Consider the following 27,105-nt stretch of genomic DNA (forward strand, 5'->3'; position numbering starts at 1 on the left):
GACTCCTTTCTAACTTGCCCTGACTTTTATCTATTACAACTCTTAATGCTTTTTTCTTTTTTCCTTCAGATATTTGAAGGCAGATGTTCCTTAATTATATTTCTCTTCTACTTGTTTAATACCTAGGCTCTCAAAATTTTGCGAAGCTATATAGCTTTGCAACTTTACTTGGATGTTAAGGTTTCATACTCACTTCACATTTTTAGGCAATGGCTTTTAGCTGAATTCTTCCTTTTCTCAGCATGCAAAAGAAGCAATATTGAGATAAAAGAAGACAATGCCTCTTTCCCAAACCGTACCTTGCTTGCTTTTTCACTAAACACCAGTATAGACGACAGAGAAATGAAACAGTTCTACAACAATACTATGAAAACCACAGAACTCCCTCTCCAAACGTAGGGGAATAATTTTCTAGTTTCTGAAATTGTTTTTCTTTTATAAAGGAATCCACGTGACAGTTATTGTAAGGCAGAAGTAACTTGAATTTAAATACAATGATTCTCTTAGCAAGTCTCATCAGGTTTAAAACCTTTGTAAGGCTTTTGGAGGGAAAAAAATCAAAAAAAAATTTTATCACAGAATCTTGTATTTGGAACAGAAATTTAAACTAAACAAACATATATAGTTTTAAACAAAGAATAAGTGTTTATCTTTTGCCTCCCATGTCAGAATAAAATATAAAACATTCTGATCTATCTTATTTTTGGCAATAAAATTAGGATTAACCAACTCTTACTACTTTTTTTCTTGTTCTTTTTTTTTTTTTTTTTTTTTTTTTTTTTTTTTTTTGAGATGGAGTCTCGCTCTGTCACCCAGGCTGGAGTGCAATGGCGCAATCTTGGCTCACTGCAACCTCCACATCACGAGTTCAAGCAATTATTCTGCCTTAGCCTCCCGAGTAGCTGGGATTACAGGCGCATGCCACCAAGCCTGGCTAATTTTTCTAGTTTTAGTAGAGATGAGGTTTTCCCATGTTGACCAGGCAAGTCTTGAACTCCTGACCTCAGGTGATCCCCCCTTGCCTGGGCCTCCCAAAATGCTGGGATTACAGACATGAGCCACTGCCCCCGGCCTTATTACTTTTTCTATTACTTAAAAAGGAACTACAGCTACATACACACACACATACACACAGCCACAATCGCCACCAGCTGGACCATGTCAAAGCACACTCTACAATTTTGCAATTTTGAAAACTTGTGTTTAAAATATTCAAATGAATAAATAGCAATCACAAATAAGAAGCTGACCATGTTTCTAATATTCAAATAAAAATAGCTTAAAATGTAAAAGCCACAAAAGAAGATTGTCAGTCAGCTTTACCACTAAACAGTATCATTTGTTTACCTGAGAAATATACTGGCATTTCAGGGTATATATACTGCTATGCACATACATTGAGTCCCTTCTGCTGCTAAAAGTCATTATAAATTCTAGTTGGCTCACTGAAACAAAAATAACCTAAGTTATAAGAACAGACTTTTTTTTTTTAACTAACAAAAAGCAATAAAGTTACTTCTTGCCAAAGTACAACCCATAACAAAATCTTTTGGTAACCAACAATTTTACTGAAAATCATTTAAAATGAAAAGTGTGTAAGTAGCAGAAACAAATTTCCTCCTACGTTCTATAACAACTTTGCAAAATGAAAATAATCATTTCAAATGACACCATTACAACTGCATAAAATCATTAAAAACAAATATGCTATACAACCGTACACTTTATTTAGTACATGAGAGCACATATTAAACATGTATATTTACATATAAATATGTAAATATACATGAGCATCAACTAAATGTGAAAAAGGTGATAACACAAAATCCTGAAGGAAAACGTTTTCCTACTTGACATAAACACCATCAAGAACATTTTGCAAGGACAATGCAACATGGAAATACGCCACAGCAATTCTATTGCTATGTTTAAAACCCATGTGAGTACAGAGCTGCTACATGCAAGGCAGAGCAGAGAATCACAGAAAGCAGAATCAGGGCCTTCATCAAATACTAGGTGACAGTGAGCCCAGCTTGTGGACCTTTTCATTACACACACCAACAAATTCACTGTCCATCCTTAGATTACATTCTTTCCAATATATTATACAGAAGATTAATCTTCTTTCACATTTACTTCAACAAAAGTCTATATTCACTTATCTAGTAACATTATTTTAGGAAAGCATTAAACTTTTCTACTACCTTTTCTTGCTGATCATTTTCTCCTACCATCTGGTGAAAATATGAAATAGTCTACTCATTTCATATCAGAAGATAGGACCAAACTAGACTCTGCAAACTTCATTTCTGAAGCTTGATATTCAAGATTTATGAAAAATTATATCTTATACCCCGGTCTACAAAAATGCTTGATAATCATGAAACTATACAATATAAACATTTAAAGAAATAGACTAACACTTTTAGAAAACAAAGGAGATATTTCTAAATTCCACATTATTAACGTGGAACATTAATGTAAACAATTTATCTATTGAGGGAATAAACATGTAAGTAGACTTTAGAAGAATCTAATGCTATGTTACTGTCAAGGATATGGATGAAATGTGAACTTTGGCCAAAAGTTGGGAACAAAAAGGTTTTTAGTCTCTAAAATCAATATAGCCTGCACACCTCTTAAGGGAATCACCATTAGACAAATCACATTTATCTCTAATCACAATAGAAAGAAAACCACAGAGCATACTAGTCTAAAACTCTATACCTCCTCTATCTCACTAATTATATGGCAAATAGTAAAAACTACCTGACATAATGAAATCTTTGGTTAAATCCAGCTATCTGCTAATTTCATTCCTACACTAAGAAGCTAAATGTGGCTTTGAGAAAACACACAACCACAATGCCTGGCTTCACTTTCAACGCATGTCTACGCATCTCAGCTGGCTCCTCAGTCCAGCCTAGCTGTCCTGCCATACCCTCAAGTTAACTCACTTTCCTCATCTAATTGGCAATTGCACACTTTCTCCTCCCTTTTGAAACATCAATACCACCTACCTCATTATCACTCTCAGTTGTTGATCTTGCTTCCAACCTCACTAAGAAAATAAAAACCATTAAAAAAGACCAAGTATACCCCTTCTGCCCAGCTACACACATCCATATCCACACACTCTGCCTTCACTTCTGTTATTATAAATAAACAGCCCAAGGTTCACTGACAGTCATACAACTCAATACTATTCTTTCTCATTTGATCAAATATATTACTCCAGCATACACACTCTCTCTTACATCAACAGTTTCCTCTCTAGTGTAGTATACTCATCATGGTACATACATGCTATTATTTCTACATTAAAAAAATTTCTACCCCACATCCCTCTAAATACAACCTCATTTCCCTTTTCCCTTTCATCACAGAGAACCTCAAAACAGTTGGCTCTACTTCTATCTCTAATTCTGCTCTTCCCACTTTTTTCTTGAGCCCACTCCAAATAAGCTTTTATTTCAATGCTCCACCAAAACCACTCTGGTCAGGCTGCCAATTACTCCATGTAGCATAATTCAGTGGCTAATCTTCAGAATTTACCTTACACAACTTATATCAGCATTATTTTACACAGTGAACCAGACCCTCCTCCTCAAACACTTTTTCACATGGCTTCCAGGACACCTGGCTTCCCTGACACAATGCTCCCCTGTTTTTCCTGCTCTTATTACTGCTGCTTTCTCTGTTGTCTTTGTTGGTTATTCCTCATTCCCTTGACCTCTTAATGTTGGAGTGATCCAGGGCTCAGTCCTTGAACCTCTTCTCTTTTATATCTATTTCTCTCCCCAAAAAATCTCATCCAATTTTGGCTTTAAATACATTTATCCACTGATGATTCCCTAATTTATATCTCTAGTTTAGACCACTTCCTAAACTACTAATTCTAATATCTCTAATTCTTCATTAGTATTTCCACTTGGATATATAATAGACATCTTAGTACATCAAAAAACCAAACTCTTGATCTTTACCTATATGGCTGACATTACAAGTATTCACTAAGGTCAGTTCCCTTCTCCTTCAGCACACATAAATGACAACACAAGGTAAGGCCTTATGACTTATTCTGACCAATTTAATGTGAGCAAAGTGCCATGTATCACTGTCAACCTGGGCAGTGAAAAACCTATTTGTGGTTCTGCAATTTTTCTCTCTGCTGTGGCAAGTGAAAATGTTGTGTGTTCCATCCAGAGGGTAGACCTACAAGATAGTAGAGCCTCCAATCAATCTGGCATCTTTGGGGATGGCAAAAGACCTTCCCATTGACCCACATGGGACATGTACCATGAACAAGAAATAAATGTATATTTTTAACCACTGAGATTTTGAAGTTCTTAGTTATCCCAGAATAGCCTAGCCTCTGTAGGCTAATATTCCCCAAACCTGTTCTCACATAGCAACAGCAACCTCATCCTTTCAGTTGCTCGACCAAAAACCTTAAAATCATTCTTGATCCCTCTTTTTCTCTCACACCCCACATCTAATTCATCAGCATATCCTGTACCAAATACACGCAGAATCCAATCACCTTTACTGTCTCCACTACCATTCTGTTCTTCAAAAGACACTGGTGAAAAATAATAAGACAAGTCACAGACTAGGAAAAAAATATTGACAAAGCAAATATCTGATGAAAGAGACATACCCAGAATATACAGAACTCTTAATGCTCATCAATAAGTAAACAAACCACCCAATTTTTTAAAAAATGAGCAAGAGAGTTAATAGACATTTCACTAAAGAAGACATATGAATAGCAAATCAACACATGAAGAGATACTCAGTATCACTGGGAATACAAATTAAATTAGAACCACAATGAGATATCATTACACCATATTAGAATGGCAAAAATTAAAAAGACTGAAAATACAGTACCAAATGTTGACTAGGATGTAGAACACTGGAACTCTCATTCGCTACTGGTTGGAATGTAAAACTGTATGACCACTTTAAAAAATAGTTTGGTGATTTATTTAAAAGTTAAACATACATATGTAGTAAAAGAAGAGTGCTTGTATATTAAGAGAAATAGTCTACATCAGAAGCTATTTATAGGAGGCTTATAACTATTTATAGATGATTCTTCCTTGATTAAAAGGTACTAAAACTTACACCTACCAGATGATATACCCATTCCACTCCTGGATATTTCCAAGGAAATGGGGGTATATTATATATAAACTTAAGATTTCTACAGAAATGCTCATAGCCAAAAATTAGAAACTGCCCAAATTTCCATCAACAGGTGAATGGATAAACAATTTGTAGCATATCTGTATAAAATACTACTCCTCAGCAAAAAAGGTACTGAATTATTAATGAACACAACATAGATGAATTACAAAATATGTATGCTTAGTAAAAAAAGCTAGAAAAGATTTTTTTAAAAAAAGAGCACAAACTGTATAATTCCATCGCATAAAACTCTAAAAAACACAAACTAATCTACAGTGACAGAGAGCAGATCAGTGGTTGCCTGGGGAAGGGGGTGTTGAGAAGGGCAGAAGGAAGGAATGTCAATGGGACTCAGGAAACTCTTTGAGTGTGTATATATGGATATGGATATGTTCACTATCTTGATTGTGTTGGTGGTCTCACAAGTATACACATATGTCAAAGCATTAAACTGTTTATGTTTATACAGTTTGTTATATGTCAATGATACTTCCATAAACCTGTTTTCAATATAGCAGGTACTCAATATTTTTGGAAAACAGAAAGTGGATGAAAATGAAAATCGATGTTGAAAGCAGAATCCTAAGAATGAACTGAAGTGGAAACCCATTATCTTCCCTCCTTCAATAGCATTTTTTTTCTGAATGAGAGAATATAAGTAGAAAAGGAGAAATAAGCTATCACAAATGAATGTCCCTCAGTATAAGTCATAAGGCCTTTCAACCAGGGAAGAACCCCCTATAAGTAGCTTCTGCATTGGACAATTGCTACCCCAATATACAAATACAATTATTGTGCCATAGTCCCCTAGCAGTTGAATAATCTCTTTGAATTCATCTAATAAACCTAGCCTAATTTCTTCTTTTTATATCATCTTCACTTGTCATTAAACATATTGAACTTTTCCCCATCAATTTAGTTTGTTAACAATTTTTTTGGAAATAAGGAATAGCCATATTGGATGTCCTCAGGCTGTGAATCTTGGATGAAAAATGCCTTTCCCAGGTTTTCTCTGTCCTTTGTCTCCCAATTTCCACTGAGGTAGAAGAAAAATCACTATCTCTATTTCACTCATTTCCCTTGCTCTTCTCTTTGAAATCCTAAATTCCATCCATCATGATCAATTTTAGCATCATGCTAGTATGTAAGTACACCTCCTTCTTTCACAAGCTGTTATGGCTAGGAGTTTTCTGCAACATCAACCCTTCATGTTCAAAACTATGGTACAATTTTGAAATAAAAGCACAGCATGCACTTATGTTTAAATAAGGTAGCCCCATGACTCACCTCATTTCCACCAACTGCCTTGGTTAAAATCACTGCAGAAGACACAGGCGGAGGCATGCAACCTACTGTCTGCAAACTGAAAAAGAAAAGAAAATCCAACTATAAATAATTTTTTAAATCATAGACAGCTGTCACCACATTCATTCTAAAATAGCAAGGCTGAGCAAATGAAAATAAGGGCATATTTATTGATGCACATGCCCTGTTGAATTTAGACAAGTCTGCACAAGGCAATATGGCTTACAAGGTGCTGCAAATGTATGGGTTCTAATCTCTTATGCTATTCCATAGGCTTGAGTGAGTCTATTTTAAGCTATTTAAGCTCTTATTATACAATTCAAAAAGCAGTCAAGGTATAGTGAGTTCAGTCATTGAAAGATAACCAAAACGGCTAATCATTTGGTAAGTGTATGTAGTCTTAGGTTATTTTTAGGTAAAGTGAAAAATATTTTCCCTACATTTTGTTCGTAGGAAGTCTCTAAATCTTCAAAACCACTTCCAAAGTTCAAAATACTTGACAAGACACAAGCTTGTATCTTTGGATTTCTTTCTATAGAAGAGTAGTTTTCAAACCTTCATCTCATAAAAGACATTTTAATGTTGTAATAACATTACAGAAACAGGCATGACACAATCATACACTTTTGCATTCAGACTCTGTAGTAAATTCTAGTATCTATTCTCAATTTGGTTTTTATTAAATTAAGTGCACACACCCAAGATCATGACAGGTCTATTTTCTTAGTTTAGGACAGAAAATAAACTGCATAACAAGCAAATGAAACTATGAGTAATAAACTTAAGTACTATAAATTTTTTTAATTACTCAAAATCCACATAGAATATATCTTCTGGGGAGAACAGGTATCTGGCCTAAGTGGAAAGTTCATACAGGGCATAGAGGACACAGAGTATCTGACTTAGATTTTGAATGGGTATGATTAAAGGTTACAGTTGACCATTTAACAACATGGATTTGAACTGTGAGGGCCCCACTTATACAAGAATTTCTTCTGCCTCTGCTACGCCTGAGACAGCAAGACTTCTTCCTCTTCTTCAGCCTACTCAATGTGAAGATGACAAAAATGAAGGCCTATATAATGATCCATTTCTACTTAATGAATAGTAAATATATTTTTTCTTCCTTATAATTTTCTTAATATGTTTCTTTTCTGTAGCTTAATTGTAAGAATATGTAATACGTGTAATATATAAAGTATATGTTAATTGACTCTTTATATTATAGGTAAGGCTTCCAGTCAATGGTTAGGCTACCAGTAGTTAAGTTTTTGGGGAGTCAAAAGTTATATGTGGATTTTCAACTGCATGGGGGTTGGCACCTCTAAGCTTCACAGTGTTCAAGGGTCAACTATATTTTTATTCATTTTTGTAAGAATATATTATCTAAAATTTATGCAATAGATTTACATTAGGTCCGAAATATGAAAAATAATGTTTAAACTCATTTTGATTGAAGCATAAGAAAACTGGAATTTCCAACTCAGTTCCATTCAATATGGTCTTCTTTCCAGATCTGTTTTACCAAGAGCTACTAGAGTGGTCTACCCTATTACGAATTCCCAATTTCTGAGTCTTCCTTAGAGTCTGTTATCATCGTCACTAATACTGAGCATTTACCATTTGTAGTAGACACTATTCTAAACACTTCACATACTATCTCACTTATTCCTCAAAAGTTATATTTAAGATAAGTTGTTATTATTATTCCCATTTTACTGAAAACTGAAGTGAAGAAAGAAGTTAAGTAACTTTCCAAACTCACAAAGCCACCTATCTGGGGTAAAACTTTTATGGGTCACAGACTTATCTAGGCCTCCCACCTCAGCCTCTCTGCCTTCTGTCTCCCCTACCCCCAATACTAGGACAGATCCTCTCATGCATTTTCAATCTTTCTAGCTTTTTCATCCCTCCTCTTCCAGCCCCTTCCCTTCTATATGCAAAAAAGCAGAATTCTCATAGCTTTAAAAAGACAAAAATTTTGCTTGAACCCAGGAGGCGGAGGTTGCAGTGAGCCAAGATCGCGCCACTGCACTCCAGCTGGGCAGCAGAGCGAGATGCCATCTCAAAAATAAATAAATAAAAGACAAAATTTGCCAACTATATACTGAATACATATATCTTCTATGGGTAAAATCCTACAAGAAAGAATTTTTAAAAAGAAATAAAAACATTATTCCTGCGTTCAAGGAGGCAGAAGAGTCAATGCACAAATGTAGATAACTAATAGCAAAAAGAGTGAAATGAGTGGTGCTGCCTCCTCAAGATACAATCCCACTTTTCTCATTGTGACTCACTTTTGACCTTTAAAGACTGTCTGCCTCCATGGCCCCACAGACCATTCTCTCTTTACTTCTCCGAAAGGAGATTTCTTCCCCCTCTAATAGTAATAATAACCTTAAAGTAACCAGTAATCTCCAAATCACCAAATCTGGTATCTTTTTCCTCATATTCATTCTGCTTACCTTCTTCTCAGGGCACTCTAATATTTTCATGGTTACTGTTGTAGTTCATTCAAATTTAGTTTCTGTCTTTTAAACCAGTCATTCTGGTGTTTTTTTTTTTTTTTTTTTAGCCCTAACTACAATTCCCAAATTTGTAGCTGCCTATGACTGCCACTTTAAACTAAGCACGTCTAATATTGTATTTATATATTTGTTTCCCAAATTTATTGACGTATAATTGACAAGCAAATATTATAAAATTTATGGCATACAACATGATGTTTTGACATAGGTATACACTGCGAAATTATTACCACAATCAAACTAATTAACATATACATCTACTCTCTTGGCAATTTTCTAGTATACGTTATTAACTACAGTCACCATGCTGTACAACAGATCTCCAGAATGAATTCATATATTTTCTAAAAAATAAACTTCCCCTCTGAATCTACGTATATTTTTGGTCAATGGGACCAGTTTTTTCCCTAATGATCCAGTTTGAAACTTTGAAGTTATATGTGACTCTACTTGCTCCTCAAAAATCAATCTGTGGCTGGGCGCGGTGGCTCACACCTTTAATCCCAGCACTTTGGGAGGCCGAGGCGGGCAGATCACGAGATGAAGAGATTGAAACCATCCTGGCCAACAGGGTGAAACCCCATCTCTACTAAAAATACAAAAATTAACTGGGCACGGTGGCGGGCACCTGTAATCCCAGCTACTCAGGAGGCTGAGGCAGGAGAATCACTGGAATCCAGGAGGCAGAGGTTGCAGTGAGCCAAGATCACGCCACTGCACTCCAGCCTGGCAACAGAATGAGACTCTGTCTCAAAAAAAAAAAAAAAAAAAATCAATCTGTCACAACTAACTTTCCAGTTTCCTCCATGACTACTGCCACCATCATCCCTGTCCAGATGCTTCTCAGCCAATCTGGACACTTAAAAAGGCCTGTTCAATGTTCCCTCTACCTTACTCTGTCCCTTTACTATGCAAGGTAAGGAGTATGTGCTCAGAATATCTTTATTTCAACAACTTAAACATGATTCTGCAACCCCTTCAAGTTAATATACTAAGTATGTACTTTCAAATTAGGGAGGGGAAGGGAAAAAACACTAAGCCAGGAAGAGCTTTCTCTAAGTGAATTACGGTAAGTGTATATTCCTTTAAGTTCAACATCTTGAAGTCAGAATTGTTTGTTTTATTTAGCATATTGAGATTGCAAGCTGTCCAATTAATCTTCCTTCGTAGCCACTTTTAAACATGTTGTTATGTGCTTGTTTAGCATTTTTAACAGCTCTCTCTCCATCATCTATAGCTTCAAATGCAAACTCCTCAGCCAGTAATTCAGGCCTTCTGCAAGCCAACCCTATGGAAACATTTTATCTTTGTATCTCATTAATGCCTCATTTTTGAAATCCAAGAGTACCCAACCTTTGCTGAACTGCTTATTCTTTAACTGATTACACCACTCATCTGAAAAATCACATGGTGTCGCATTTTGGTGATTACTAGGAGGTGTGTGTGTGTGTGTGTGTGTGTGTATGTGTGTATATATATATATATATCCTATATAACCAACTAGGTTGGAAGTTCCCAGAAGACAACAAAAATGAGTAAATATCTTTGTATTCCTTGAGTGGCCTACACATGGTAGATATTCAGTAGCTGTTGGTTATTGATATGCATAATACATTGTTGCTCTAAAATGATGTCATCATATTTATGTGGCATTTTACACTTTTTGGTGAAATTTGATGGTCATTCTCTCAAACTAAATCTGGCCAAAATGGCACTCTTGATTTCCACCATGCCTCCTAACCTAGTTTTCCCCTCTTAAGTAAGTGATGCTACCAATTACCCAGTGGTTCCAACCTAAAACCTTGGTTCCTCTGTCCTCTTTCTATATCCTCCTTACCCATCACCAATGAAAGTTCTACTGTAAAATCTATCTGGCACACATTCATTTCTCTCTGTTGAACTGCTACCTCACCACTACTCTCTGAGTTGATTTCTCTCAGGCCCCTCTACTATCTCTTTTCCGCATAGCAATCAGAAGAATCATTTGCAAATATAAATCAGACCTCATCACTCCCTCATTCCAATCCCTCCAATAGCTTCCTATAGCACTCAGAATAAAATCCGAACACTGTCCCATGGCCTATAAGGCTCTATATAGCGCACTCCTGCCTACTTTTCTACTGTTAGGACATGGTATTTTTCCTCTACATCACCAGGCTCTGGCCTTCCTGGCTGCTTTACTGACTGGAAAACAACAGGCTTGATCCTGCCCTAGAGCCTTTGTACATTCTGTTTCCTTTCCCTAGAACATTCTGCCCCCAGAACTCTGAAATCTAAATTAATCACCAGCCTGCCCACCCAACCACTTTCACATTATCTCACTGTTTTGTTCTTTTTACATCATTTATCTCTATCTTGCTCATCTACTTACTTGTTTATTGATACCACACCCCCTGAGACTCCCCAACATGCAAAACTAATGGGCATTTCACTGTTGTTTCTCCAATATTTATAATAACACCTGAAACAAAGTAGAAGCTAAATAAATAACTTGAATCAATGAATAAGTAATTTCAATTGATATCCCCAACATCATTGGTAAATAAGCAGTAAAAGTATGATTATCCTCCTTTCTAGATAGGGAAATTGACATTAAAAACTATTTAAAAACTTTGCTCAAAGTCACATAGTATGTTAGAGATATGGTCAGAATTCAATCTTCAGGCTCTAAGTTCAACTATTATATCAAACATAAAACAATGAAAAGGTAACGTTTGTCCCATATATAGGTATTTTTTTCTTTCTTATACATTTCTAAAACACACCTTATACTCCGCTATTTTCTAATTAATTGACATCCAATTGACTGGCATACAGATCTTACATCTGCTAGTCCTTCTCATTTTTTTTCCAAGACCACTCTTTAAAATTCTCAGAAAAGTGCTCATCCTAAAACCTCAGGATGAAGCATGAGGGTGTATCTTAAGATTCTGTTATTTGATGAACTTCCTTGATGAAATACTATTGTTTTAAAGGAAAACAAAGATGTGTTTTTACTTCCTTTTAAGATAGCACACAAGCCCTTTTGTATATAGTTGCCATAGAAACAATGTCTCTAGAGATGCCCCATTAAAAGTGGACCCACTTTTAAAGATTTAAACATACCCTTTTAAAAGCCATTCGTTGATGGGTGTGATTGATAAAAGCTGAAGAAAAAGCCATATTGTTGCTGGGAAGAATGCAAGTGTAAAGATCTGAATAAAAAGATGCAGTTTTAGATGCACCAAAGCACTGGTCAGCTCCTGGAAAAATTAAGGAAACAAAATAAACAAAGGTAAGAAAACTATTCCTGAAAGCAGATCGCTACTAAAATAACATCACGAGTTAGTTTTTAATTTCGAGTTTTTTCATAGCTAAAATTTTTATCTATAAGTAAATGCACATGAGACAATGCAAGACAAAAAAGTTACTTACGAAGGTTATAAAGTATTTTTGTTTAAAATTTCTTTTTTTTTTTTTTTTTTTTTTTGAGACAGAGTTTTTGCTCGTTGCCCAGGCTAGATTGCAGTGGCAAGATCTTGGCTCACTGCAACCTCTACCTCCCGGGTTCAAGGAATTCTCCCGCCTCAGTCTCCTGAGTAGTTTGAACTACAGGTGCCCGCCACCACCAGGCCCCCCCCTAATTTTTGTATTTTTAGTAGGACGGGGTTTCACCATGTTGGGCAGGATGGTCTCAGTCTCCTGACCTCATGATTCGCCGCCCTTGGCCTCCCAAAGTGCTGGAATTACAGGCATGAGCCACCGTGCCCGGCCTAAAATTTCTTTTTTTTTTTTTTTTTTTTTTTTGAGATGGAGTCTCGCTCTGTCTCCCGGGCTGGGGTGCAGTGGCCGGATCTCAGCTCACTGCAAGCTCCGCCTCCCGGGTTCATGCCATTCTCCTGCCTCAGCCTCCCGTGTAGCTGGGACTACAAGCGCCCGCCACCTCGCCCGGCTAGTTTTTGTATTTTTTTTAGTAGAGACGGGGTTTCACCGTGTTAGCCAGGATGGTCTCGATTAACTATTCTTTTCTAATTTCTTTACAATACACAATAAGCCCTAACAAATCAGATGTGTAAAATTCTGGACCAGGACTAAGCCAACTATACTTTATACTAGCATAGATTTGGGGATTGTTGAACAACATACATGTATGTTTACCTATATAAAATAATAAATATTTTCAAAAAAACCTTAATAACATCTATCACATTTCAACCAAATACAGTAATTAACCTCTATGCGTTGCACCAAGGCTTTAAGTCCTTGATTTGGCAAGATGTTACTGAATCTACAAATTAATACTTTAAAAAACATTTCCCTCAATGATAGTCTCTAATTCCAAATGGCATTTTCTTCCACAATCTACACTAGATTCTTTGTTAACATTAACAGAATACCAGCTTTATGCCATAATCTGAGCTTGTCACTTTACATGTTATCTCACTTAATCCTCACAAGAACCTAATTAAGTAAATACTATTATCTGATGTTTTTACCGATGTTTTACCGATGAAGAAATTTAAGTTGAGAGTTACTATATGGTGAATATCAGAATTAAATTTTCTCGCATGCTAGCAAACCCGTGCCTGCTTCTCCCAATGCTACCCCAAGAGGAGAAGAAAATGCACATTAAACATAACAAACCAGGCACACGTTACGAGTTTGACACCTAAAAAAAGGATAATTAGTTAACCTCTGGGATTCAAATAGATATAAACTAACAATATTTGCATTTGAGTTTATATTGTGTTGAAATAAAAACAAAATGGAAAACTAAAATAAAATTGGAAAGTGCTAGAAAAACTATAGTCCTTTAAAACAAGCAAGTGATCATTAAAGCATATTCAACTATGCCAGACAGTCACTGGTTGTAAGTATAGAACTGCAATGGCCCCTTTGTTCAGGTAAGATGTTCAAGAGATCCTCAGCCTCAGAGACATTAGCCAAAGTTTATCAGTTTAATCAACAGTACGTTAATGCAGACTAATTCGCTCATCACCACATTCTGAGATTAGTCTCATCACTTCCCACTGTCTATCTCCCTGTGTGGAGATCCACACAGCAGTTGCTTCCTGTTAGGTCACAAGACATCCCTAAATGACATCTAAAGAATTTCTGGCAATCTAATTTAGGACCACTAGAAAACGCTCAGCCTACCAGAAGTCACATTAGGTCCTGGGATCAGACCTAAGAGAAAGCAAGCCATCCTTACAGTGAATCAGAATTCTTAGAGCTCCACTCCAGAGAAAACTTGAGCACCAGCAGTTTCAGAGTATTCATTCTCAACAGCCTTGAAGCCAAATCTCATTTAAATATACTCAGAGGCATTTGGTAAACACTAAACAAATATTAGTATTTTTATTTTTTAAAATACCATAATGAAATGATTAGCCAGAATACACTAAGGCATTTTTGCATATACTTTTTTTTTCTTTTCTTTTTTTGAGACGGAGTTTCGCTCTTGTCATCCAGACTGGAGTGCAGTGGTGCGATCTCGGCTCACTGCAACCACTGCCTTCTGAGTTCAAGCGATTCTCCTGCCTCCACCTCCCAAGTAGCTGGGATTACAGGCACCCACCACCACACCCGGCTAATTTTTGTATTTTGAGTAGAGATAGGGTTTTGCCATGTTACCCAGGCTTGTCTGGAACTCCTGACCTCAGGTGATCCACCCGCCTCAGCCTCCCCAAGTGCTGGGATTACAGGCATGAGCCACCATGCCCAGACTGCATATACTTCTGATAGGAATTAAAAATGGCATAACTTTTCTGAAAATTAATGTGGTAATACATATCAAGGACTATATAATTCATATTCTTGGACCCCAGAATTTTATGACTAGGAATTTATCCTAAAGATATAAAAAGTGATTGTAAATATTTATACACAAAATTGATCATCACAATGTTATTTATTAGAGCAAAATCTGGAAACAAATGTCCAAAAATAGGAGAATCATTTAAAAAGTTAAAATCTAATTGGAGTGTTATGAGCTATTAAATACCCTGTTGATGAGAATGCAGGTGTACAGAATCTCTCCCCTACTTTATCAATAGGTGTATAAATTGGCATAACCTATAGAGAGCACAACCTGGCAATTCATTCCTTCATTTAAGTAATACTTACTGAGCACCTGGTACCATTCTAGGTACTTGGAATATCTGTTACAACTTAAACTACATATATCATTTGACCTAGCAATTCCACTTCTAGGAATTTATCCTTCACATATGTTTCCAAATATAGGAAATAATATATTTTTAGGTTATCCTTTGCAACATGTTTGTAATAGCAAAACCTTGTAAATTAACTAAATGTTCATCAATAGAGGACAACAAAAAAACATCATGACATAACCATACAACAGAATACTATTTGGTGTACAAAAAAAATGGGGTTCTTTATGTATTTAGATGAAACAATGTACGAGATACGTTTTTTAAGTAAAATAAGTTAAGGTGCCAAACAGTATGAAATACAATCTGTAGGGGGGTAGAATACACATGTGTATGTTTCACATGGAATATCTCTGGAAAGGTACACAGATATTGTTAACATTGTCTGTCTCCAGAGAAGAAAACTGGATAGTTGGTGGAAGAGTGAAAAAAAAAGACTTACACATATCTTTATACCTTTTAATTCTGAACTATGTGAATAAATCATATGTTCATAAAAGTAAATAAAATAAACATTTTTGTTATAATATAGAAAGAAAATTTAAATAATATTAAATTATGTTAAAAGTAGATAATGTTACATGAAAAGAATAGGATAAGATTACATGTGTATATGTGTATGGGTCCACAATATGGTTATAAACATACTTACATTCCCATACAATTTTATTTTTAAAATATTATGCATATAAAACATATTTTTTAAAAAGGACTAAAAAATGGATGTTAATAGTTAATAGTAGTTATTTTTAATCTTTCTAATCTTTCTACAATAAGTAAATACCACTTTTATTACAAAAGAAACAAGTTATAAAAACTAAAATGTGCTTAGAAAATACTGCTGACCTAATAAATGACAATTAGAAATTGCCACTGCATCGGGATGATGATACAGTAAAGAACCGAGCAAAACGAGTCACAACAACCAATCATGTTGGCTCATAAGGGGCCTCTTAACAATAGGGAAGTGCTTCTAAGAAAGATTTTCAAGACTTTCACAAAATCCCAGAGTCATATATTTTTCCATATCTTCTTCATACAACCATAAAGATAAAACAAGATAATAACAGAAAAGAACAAGCAAGTAAACCCTGTAAATCCTAAAATAGTTATTATTTCATACATAGCCATGTAGAATTTTGGGCCACATAGTCAAATAAGTGCCATCATGAATAATCAAAAAGTTGGCTCTGCATCATAGTTTGTTTATTCACATGTAATATAGGTCAAAATTCATTAAAATAAACTTAAGAAGACACTCCACATCATGTACTGATTGTACCAGAGTCTCACTGACAGCATCAAGCATTGCTTAAAACCAGGGCTCTGATTGGGACACAGAAATATTTTCATTAGACACGGATTTCTCTTGTAACCCTTTATCTGACCATTTCATTCATTTGCTGAGAGTCAGGCTTATAGCTCTGGGCTTGAAACAAACAGCATAAGTCTAAAGTTTAGAGTTTGCTATATTTGCTTTTCTGCTAATAGGATAAAAAATAATAATTTTTACAGAAAAATAAAGAAAAACTTGCATCGTCTGCCCTACTCAGGACCTTTTTTCAGCCCCTGAGTCTCCTGCTCACATTTGTTTCTATCCCCAGCACCATGCCTTGTAGCCATAAGCACTTAATTGATATTTGTTTAAACAAATTCACCCTGCCACAGTTGGCTAAGAGACAAATCCTCCGAAACTAAAGGTTTGAAGTGAACTAAATATGAATTTTAAATGTGACCATATTTCACTTCAATACAACAAAATTTCAAAAAACTAGAAATTAATAGTCATAAAACTGAAGACTCAGCATTGCATTAGTACAGCGTCCTTTATAATTTTAACGAATTAGTAAAATAAATTTTAGAATACATGTCATTAAATCAATGTATGAGTCATACAAGAAATGTTTAATATAAATCAAACTTGTATGGGACCAACACAAATGCTTCCAAATAAACTCAAATCAATAATAATTCACTGTCTCCCATGTGCAAAAACGAACTATTTTAGGACCTAATAAAATATACAAATCGCAATCCCCACCGAAATGAATTTAGGATTACTAACTAGTAAACAAATATGACTGCTACCTCCTAAGTTACAAGTTACCCATGAAATTAGCAGGGTTTAGAAGTGGTTTAATATTACACAATGATACAATCTAGGACATCTTAAGTTAAATGGCTTTTGAAAATGACTTAATGTTGTATTCGTTTGAAAAGGGCTTTTCATGGAAGAAATGGCTCTGATTGCTGCTTAGATACCACGATAAAGCACGAGATAACGGCATTTCATTAGATCCAAATTAGCTGGATGACTCTGAAGGTTTCTTAGGTGCTTACAAAAGAAGTCAGTCCTTAGAGAAATGCTGACAGCTGTGACATTCTTCCTTCTTCAACTCCTTCATCCCATAAAGTTATCTGCTTCACAGAATCGCATTAAGAAGCTAAGGAGGCCGGGCGCGGTGGCTCAAGCCTGTAATCCCAGCACTTTGGGAGGCCGAGACGGGCGGATCACGAGGTCAGGAGATCGAGACCATCCTGGCTAACACGGTGAAACCCCGTCTCTACTAAAAATACAAAAAACTAGCCGGGCGAGGTGGCGGGCGCCTGTAGTCCCAGCTACTCGGGAGGCTGAGGCAGGAGAATGGCGTAAACCCGGGAGGCGGAGCTTGCAGTGAGCTGAGATCCGGCCACTGCACTCCAGCCCGGGCTACAGAGCAAGACTCCTTCTCAAAAAAAAAAAAAAAAAAAGAAGAAGCTAAGGAGTGAGAGAAATCAAGTCGCTTTCTGGATTTCCCATGGCACAAGTAACAGCTGTAGCCATTAAGCAGCCACCAGGGGACACAGAGCAACGTCCCAAGTAAAGGACTTGGGTTAGAAAGCTGCTCCATAAAGAGCATTAGCCAAGGTCAGCAGGAAGACCTCCAAACAAGACCAGTCCAACATTATGGTAGTGGCAAATATCTTTCTGTATCACTGTGCCCCACATTTGAGAACCAATATTAGAACTCATATGTTGACAGAACAAAAGTCTGTGCCCTGTAAGTAGTAATCATGGTCCTCTCATATCAATATTGTTTACCAAACTTGGAATTTGACATACTGGGAAATCTCATCCCGTGTCAGTTATTTTCAGAAGAGCAAGTAATCACAGAAAATATTTACAATTCTTGAGACATAATTTATCAGTTATAGACACTACACAATGATCCTATGTATATGAAAAAATACCCCAATGAGGCCGGGCATGGTGGCTCACGCCTGTAATTGCAACACTTTGGGAGGCTGAAGTGGGTGAATTATTTGAGGTCAGGAGGTTGAGACCAGCCTGGGCAATGTAGTGAAACCCCACCTCTATTAAAAATACAAAAATTAGCCAGGCGTGGTGGTGGGTGCCTGTAGTCCCAGCTATTTGGGAGGCTGAGGCAGGAGAATCACTTGAACCCAGGAGATGGAGGTTGCAGTGAGCCGAGATGGCACTACTGCCCTCCAGCCTGGGCAACAGAGTGAGATTCTGTCTCAAAAAAAAAAAAAAAAAAACCCCAATGAAAAGATTTATACCAACCTGATGGCTACAGAATACATAAATTTAGTAAAGTCATATTTTTTCCATGTTGCTACTAGGGTGGTCTAAGAAGGAAATAACTAAATTTAGTCTTCATTCAAATTACACTTAAATAAAGGTAAGACATGATGCTGGACCAGAATTTTAATTTTTAAAGCCATTTCCAAAAACAAAAAAAACCTTCTTATAGTGAGATATTCCCATCTACATAAGAACAGGATGTTAGAATGATAGTTTTATGTAATTTCTTCAAGAGCAAATGGGTATTTTCTCCTCTCTCATTTTCTTCCATTGTAAGTCAAAAGAGAATCATAAATTCTACTCTTCCTCTCTCACAAGTAAATGTAAAAATGTCTGGATTTCTTTACTTCCAAGAGAATCTCATGTTCGGTGAAACCTGAATCAGTAAATAACATTACATATATATGGGTATGCTGTGTGTGTGTGGATCTCTGTGTGTGTATATATATACACACACACATACGTGTCAAATGAAAAACACCAATATTTCTCTTAAGACATCTATTAATATTTAATAGATATGCTAAGGAACAATAAGCTTTTCTAAATAAAAATTAAGTTATGACAAATTAAGCATTATTTGAATAGCATGAGTCCTGGGAACCAAAGATGATCCACAAAAGTTATGGAAACCAAACTGAACATCAACAGCTCAAATGTGCCCAGGCATAGTAGGTACCACTGTAGTTACCACCATAAGCTGAGGTAGAACTAAAGTAGATGCTTCAGTTCAGCTGTCATATTAAAAACACACTCATTATAACCACATCCTCAGGACCCATGCTGCTCAACTGTACAGCTTTTATAATGCATGTATGCAGGAATGAAACACAAGTCCTTTGCTGACCAAGTTATCTTCTGCTACAGTGAATCCTTCAGATTATAGCTATAAATAGCTTTACCAAAGGACTCTGAAATTTAAGGTAAGTACAAATTAAATTTTTCTCCCTGCTTTTCATGTATCCCATAAATGACAGTACCTCTGTTTTCAATGACAGTCCACTGTTAAAGAATATTGTTGCAACAGCAATGTAGGATACAGTTATTTCTGGCTTCAGTGGTCCTAAAAAGAGAAAAATGAGTTATTGTTAGAAAAGAATTTCAATAGATAACTTGGCACAAAAGAAGAATCTATTTGTTCACGCCTGTAATCCCAACACTTTAGGAGGCCGAGGCAAGTAGATCACTTGAGGCCAGGAGTTCAAGACCAGCCTGGCCAACATGGCAAAACCCAGTCTCTGCTAAAAATACAAAAATTAGCCTGACATGGTGATGCATGCCTGTAATCCCAGCTCCTTGGGAGGCTGAGTGGGAGGATTACCTGAGCCCAGGAGGCAGAGGTTGCAGTGAGACGAGATCACACCATTGCACTACAGCCTGGGCAACAAAGCAAGACTCTGTCTCAAAATAATAATAATAATAATAATCTACTGAAGGACAACAAATGGTAGTTTAGATATCAGTGTCACCCCTAGTGTCCTACTGTCCCAACAGAGGTAAGCATTTGTGTGATACAGCCTAACTCCAGAGAGCATTTTCCAGAGGGCAAGGACCATGGCTGTCTTGCTCAGCACAGTATCTTCAGACCAGAAGAATAAAGCAGCACACAGGAGAGCACGTAAGCAACATCCCTCAATACAGGTCCTAATTATATCTATCGTGGTATCAGCGCTTATATAACAATCAAAATACCCCCAAACCCAAAGAAGAGTATCAATGGAAGAGGTTCCCTTCTCTTTAGCAAATATTATTTCATTTCTTCTAGGATACCAGAAACAAAAGCTTGTAATCACACACGTATTCAGTTCTGCCCAAGAGTATTCATTCTACAAATACTTATTAAGAACTTGCCATGTGAATGAGATAATGCATATAAAGTACTCAATAATATATTGCTATGACTGTAATTATTATTAAATTATGCTAGGCCCTAGAGATACATGGTGACCCAGCCAGGCTTGATCCCTGCCTTCCAGGAAATCCTCTCTGGAGTTAGGATGGCAGCATTCAAATGTGTTAACACTGTGAGAACAATAGTTAAAAGTATCATTTGTGAGTTGATATGAGTATCATTTGTGACATGTCCACAATTGGCTTGAAGACCTAATGTGCTAACAAAGAACAACAGTCTTTCAAAAAATGCAGTCCTGAGAAAATGACATTTTATACCTGTATACCAATGGTTCTCCAGCAGTGGCAATCTTGCCCTCCATGGACATTTGACTATGTTTAGAAATGTTTTTTGGTTGTCATAACTTGGGGGATAGGATGTGCTACTAACGTCTAGTGGGTAGAGATCAAGAATTCTATTAAACATCTTGGAAGGCATAGAACAGCCCCTCCAACAACAAAAATTATCATGTTCAAAATGTCAATGTGCCAAAGCTGAGAAATCTTAGTATATGGCAACATTTAAAAAATCTAAGATCATCTCATATATGCCATTCTATTCAGTCTTCTTGTACTAGATTGAATAGTGTCCCCCACTCCCAAAATTCATGCCCACCCAGAACCTGTGAATGTGACATTTTTGGACATAGGGTCTTTGCAGATGTAATCAAGTTAAGATGAGGTCTTATTGGATTAGGAGGATCATTAATCCAATAACCAGTATTCTTAAAAGATGGAAATTTGGACACAGACACATGCACAGGGAAGACAGCCATGTGGTGACAGAGCTGGAGAGTGGAGTTATATTGCCACAATCCAAGGAATGGCTGGCAACCACCACAAGCTAGAAGATGCAAAGGATTCTTTCCCAGATGTCCTTTGGAGAACATCTTGACCTCAGACTTCTGACCTCTAGAACTATGAGAGAATAAATTTCTGTTGTATTGAGCCACCTGGTTCATGGTAATTAGTTGTGGCAGCCCTAAGAAACTAATACACTCACTTAGGCAAAAGAACAGGACAACAATCATCGCTCCTCCATAGCCTGAAACTCTCTACTTGCTCGATATATGGACAGAAGACCAAGCTCAGGAAAAAACAACACATATATATAATATAATATAAATATTATATAACATAATATATAATAATAAAGTCTTCATATATTTAACATAACATATAATATATTATGTATATAACATATTTTATATATTATGTTATATATATTAGATATATAATGTTATATACATAATATATAATATACATAATATTTCAAGGCCCCTCTGAGAAAGAATATATATTATACATAATATATTATACATAATATATATCGTATAATATATATTATTATTTAACATAATATATAAAATTTTATATATATAGAGAGAGAGGACCTACTATGTCTTAGGCATTTGTAGTACAACAATGAATAAAAGAAACAAAGATTTCCTCAAACGCTGTAATAAATTATGTAATATGCCTGGCATTTACACAAATCATTTTGCTGAGATCTGAGAAAAGGGAGGGAAAGGGAGAAGGCAAGTGCAAAAGGCATTACATTTGGGGGCAGTGGAGGCTGTTCCAAAACTTTTACAAAGAGGTACATTATCTTTACACTTGTGAGTGAATCTGTCTCAGCAGCTCACACAAGCAATATTTCTTCAGCAGCTAAGCAGGGTGATTCAGGAGCAGATTTTAAAGTCAAGGAATCTGGCTTGCTTGAGAAGTAGAAGTTTCCCAGAAATTTTAAATACCCGGTCTCCAATAGTTCCTCTTCCCTAAGCTAGCTACCTTAACCTAGAGAGAATCACCTGGCATCAAGCTTCAGTATCTTCAACTGTAAAAGAAGCATGTTGGCTTAAAACACTTTAAATGTTACCCTCTCACTCTTAACATTCTATTGTAATTAAACAAAGGAATGAATTATCCTACATTAAAGACATAAGGACTAGTGAAAATGGGAAACGGCATTTCTATGATACAATAATGTACCAAAATGTTAATAAGCAGTCTATGGAACACATAAGTTTGCAGAATCTATCTCATACATGCCACTGCAGGAAAGCCCCACGGAAATGATTCAGCATTCAACACCTTTCTTCCCACAGAATATTTGGGAATGTAAGGTAAAAGATATTTTGCCAAATTTAGCCCCTGCAGATTTAAAGTTAAAGATCATACATCCTCTGTAGTTTCATCTCAAAACTGAGCAAATAAGAGATCTAACACCAGAAGCGATACCTAGTTAAGTGTGCATTGCAGATCATGCAAAGGTACTCTAAGTCTTACTATTCATTTAGCTCCGGGGATAGGGGGGGTCTTCATTTGACAGACCTGATCTTCACAAGAGTTTCCCAAAAGTTCACAGAGCAGCGGTGTTAAAGAAGAAACTATTACCATCAGTCAGAGGGAGAAACCACCAGGAATAACTGCTTTATTCTCATAGTTACATATTCTACACATTTTGTTCTTGGTTGAATACAAAAGAACAAAATTTTAAAACAAACAAAAAAGCCTTCATCTCCACAATTTTGGTTTAAATAATTGCTTTTAAAATGTTCCCGGAAGCTACTTCTAAACAGAGTAATTGGGTGGAGGTTAAGGGGAGAAGGGACCACTACTGTTCTCCTGAGAGATCATTTCATTCACTTCCATCATGTTTTAACAAAAAGATACAAATAACTTTAAATATCCTCCTGAGCGCTTCCTACTATGAAAGATTGTGCCTGTTCACCTCGGTCCTTATTTGCTCCGGTTGCATGAGTTAGGTATTAAACCTGTCAATAAGCTTGGAAACTGACAAACAAGGTCAAAAAGACAAGCGAATTGAATAAATTCAATTAATGTTTATGAAAAGTAGGACAAGATTGTCTAAAGGTATAGGGGGGTGGGGCATAAAAAAACCTAGTATTTCTAATGTTCCCACCAGTGCCCATCACCTCCAGTACAAAACTCCCACTATTCAGAGATCTAAGTATGCTTTCAGTCCATCTACATTTCCTTGCCAAAGCACACACTACATTACACATAGTCTAACAGTCTGTATCTGTTAGACTGCTAGTATAGCAACTGAATCCCGGCAGCACACGGAAGTAGTGCCCTGTAATGAAAGAGTGCAACGTGTCAGTCGGCTTGGGAGTTTCTGGAGTGCCAGCAACTACAGCAAATCATCACTCTTCAACATGTGGGCCATAAAATCTGAGTTGGGGGCGGTGGTGTCCCTTTTTCTTGTTTTTCCTCCACTTTTTTTTTTAATGTGGGGGCGGGGAGGACTCGAAAGTAAATTCGATAATGACGTCCACTCCAGGATACATACTGAACTCAGCAACCTAGATTCTCTTGGGATAGGATGCTACTTTGAAGGCAAGAGGAGTAAGTTTCATTCTCTGTAACCTCACTTCTTAACACTGAGGATAGTCATTGTTTGTCTACGGAAAAGGCTACCTGCGCTCAAATTCCTTTGCCCCGTTCCTAATTACAAGTTCCCTCTGGGATTGGTAAATTAGAAAATCAGCAAAAGGGCCAAAAGCTGGTCAATGCCCCTGAAATTGGCAAGCGTTTGCAATGAGGGTTGCCCCACCTTTCCAAGACTAACAAATTAGTTCTGAAGTGGGAGCCGCGGTGGAGCCGGCAGAGGTGCAGCACTTACCCCCATTCACCCCTATGGACGGCTCCAGTTTAGCTCCGGCGATCGCCAGCACTATTCCGACCATGAACCAGTCTTTCCTCATTCTCTCCAGCAGCCTCATATTTGTTAGGGTGGGTGGGTTTTGTTTATTTGTTTGGCTTTTTTTCTTTTCAAGCTCCGATCACCTAATCCCTGGAGCGTCTCCACACTTTCCTTGGTCCCTCCAGACATGCAGCAGAGCAAGTCAAATTGCCAGTTGTAAACTAAAGACCTGGGGGTTGCTCCGGCGGCTTTGAGGAAGGTTGGGAGTAGTAGTATCCAGTGACAGGAAAGTCTCACTGAGCGCCGCCATCACTACCACGCGCCTTCGAATACATGCGCACAAACGCCCCCAGCTCCTCCGGCCGCGGGCTCGCAGGTGCAGATGCTTTGAAAGGAAGAACTTGGACCAGGCCGACAAACGTGGGCAATCGGGCAAGGGAGACTGGCGGCCGGATGGGGCTAACAAACCCACCGCTGCCGAGACCTGCGGAACTTTCTAAATGACAAGGGGTCGGGGAGAGCGTCGTAAGGCGCCACAGCCAGCAAGACTTCACTGATTGTCCTTCTCTAACAAACCTTTAGGCACAGCCACCCACGTTTCTGGAGCATATCTCCATGGAGAGCCTCTCTTTTGCTGTGCCATGACTCCGCGGGCAGGGCTGACGGGTGTTTGGGGCAAGGGATTTCTCCCTTGAAGCTGCGACAGCGGGATGCAAGCCCGGAGACGCGCTTCTTCGAGACATTACGGCGCTTCCACGACGCCAGCGCTGACGTGTGCGCGGGCGGGAGGGGAGGCCACTGGATCTGCGAGTTCCCAGCCTCAGCTGCAGGAGTTAGAGGTGTCCGCGCGGGAAAGTGGCTCGCTGGTGGGCGGGGAGCCTTACTCCTGGCGGTGGGTTGAAAATCCGGCGCCGGGCAGACGCCCACGTTTGCTGAACCCCGGCTTGCCGGTGTTGGCTGCAACCCAAGGAAGGTGGGCCGGACCTCGCCAGGTTGCTCGCCTGCGGGTGGGCATTTGGCCCGGATCCCCTTCCCTCCGCGGCCCACACCTGTCTCCGGGACTGGGGAGGACTGCAGGGATCGGGGCAGATTTGCCTTTGCGGGCGAGAGTGAGAGCTCAAGTCTTCCCACCAACCAAGCTACTCGCGGGCGGAGTGGGGTCTGCGCTGGCAAGCCCCTGGGCGTGCGGGTGCCCACTCTGGCTCGACCCCAGGGCTGACCTACCCAAGCCACAGGAAAACTCTGGGAAGACGGTCGGGGATTCCAAAGCCGAGGTGGTGGGGGATTGAGTCTGAGAGGTTGGGGAGTCCTACCTTCCCTTGCCACGAGTGCTAGTTCTGTCTTCCAGTTTCTTCCTTGAAATGTCTTGTAGCAACCAGTGACATTGATGGTTTCATGAATGGACTTCCTACCGGTAGACCCTGCAAGAGCATGAACTCCTCTGTATCATTCATCCAGATGAAGAAAGAAAGAAAAAAGTATGTGACGTTTTCAAATAACCTGGCACCTGCCACTTTAATGGTTAAAAATAGAACTTAAGGTTTGGAAGAGATTGTTTCGTGATGCCAGACTTTAATTCTGAATTTATTCAAAGCTGGAAAGACACTCGTCGTGTCATTTCCTCTATTTAATTCAGCTTTGTCTTGATGGCACGACTTCCAGAAACTAAGCCACTTTAAGAGTTGTGCTCCCAGTTGTAGGTTACACAGTACCAAGTGTCATCTAATTATACATCAGGCAACATGAAAAAAAATTAATTTCAAGATAAAAAGAACTTAACGGGGAGACATAGATGACATTAAACAGTTTACTCTGAAAAGAGACAGGTACATGAAATATGATAAAATTTGATGTTAATTGTCAGGCAGGCAGAAGATAAGTGAAGATAAATGAAAGATAGTTTACAACATAATTATTTTCTTATAGTAATTTCTTAGTAGGTTAAAGAGTCATATGTCTCAGTCATTGAAGGCATAGCTTCATATTAAAACATCATTAAACATTAAGTTTACAGAAATTGAGCTGTTTTAACTTTACAGCTGTTCACAAAATATTTACTAAGACCTCTTTGATCTGTTTAGAGCAGAATCTAACTCAGAGATTTTTTTGTTTTGATTTTAATGGTACTTAAAGGAAAAGAATATAAGGTACTGTGAATTATATTCTCTTAAGGCCTGTGTTTGTTTGCTGTGAATGCTGAAACAAATACTCGAACTTGGATGCCTTCAAACAACAGAAATTTATTATCTCACTAGTTATGGAGGACAGAAGTCCAAAATCAAGATTTTGGCAGAGCCATACTCCCTCTGAAGGCTCTAGGGGAGAGTCCTTCCTTGCCTTTTCTAGTTTCTGGTGGTGCCTTCCTTGGCTGGTAGCTACAGTGCTCCAATCTCTGCCCCTGCTTTCACATCACATTCTCCTCTGTATTTTTTTTCTAGTGGCCACGTTCTTCTAGTCTCTGCATCCATCTTCACATTGCACCTCCTCTTCTGTGTACCTTTTATAAAGACACTTGTCATTGGATTTAGAGCCTACCCAGATAATCCAAAATGATCTCTCAAGATCCTTAACTCAATCACAGTAGTCCCCCCTTATTCTGGAAGGATATGTTCCAAGAATCTTAGGTAGATACCTGAAACTGCTGGTTGTACTGAACCCTATCTATATATGCTATGGTATTTTTTCCTATACATACATCCCTATGATAATTTTTGGTTTATATATTAGGCACAGTAGGAGATGAACAAATAATTAATACAGTCAGGCATCGCTTAACCA

The 27,105-nt window shown here is 37.7% G+C and overlaps 1 protein-coding gene across 6 annotated transcripts in view; it reads right to left on the minus strand.

Annotated features, from left to right (window-relative positions):
* SLC10A7 (solute carrier family 10 member 7) overlaps positions 1 to 24,629 on the minus strand; it is a 256,440-nt gene extending 231,811 nt beyond the window's left edge. For all 6 annotated transcript variants that reach the window (XM_078002307.1, XM_078002306.1, XM_015139308.3 and 3 more), the window contains exons 1-4: positions 24,307 to 24,629; positions 19,748 to 19,830; positions 12,132 to 12,268; positions 6,481 to 6,556 (exon numbers count right to left, since the gene is read on the minus strand). In XM_078002307.1, the coding sequence (XP_077858433.1) occupies positions 6,481 to 6,556; positions 12,132 to 12,268; positions 19,748 to 19,830; positions 24,307 to 24,406 (396 nt within the window). In that variant the 5' untranslated portion in view covers positions 24,407 to 24,629. The remainder of the gene's footprint in view (positions 1 to 6,480; positions 6,557 to 12,131; positions 12,269 to 19,747; positions 19,831 to 24,306) is intronic.
* Positions 24,630 to 27,105: the final 2,476 nt, after the last annotated feature.

This window comes from Macaca mulatta, chromosome 5, assembly GCF_049350105.2.
Source record: "Macaca mulatta isolate MMU2019108-1 chromosome 5, T2T-MMU8v2.0, whole genome shotgun sequence".
In the NCBI taxonomy this organism is placed as follows: Eukaryota; Metazoa; Chordata; class Mammalia; order Primates; family Cercopithecidae; genus Macaca; species Macaca mulatta.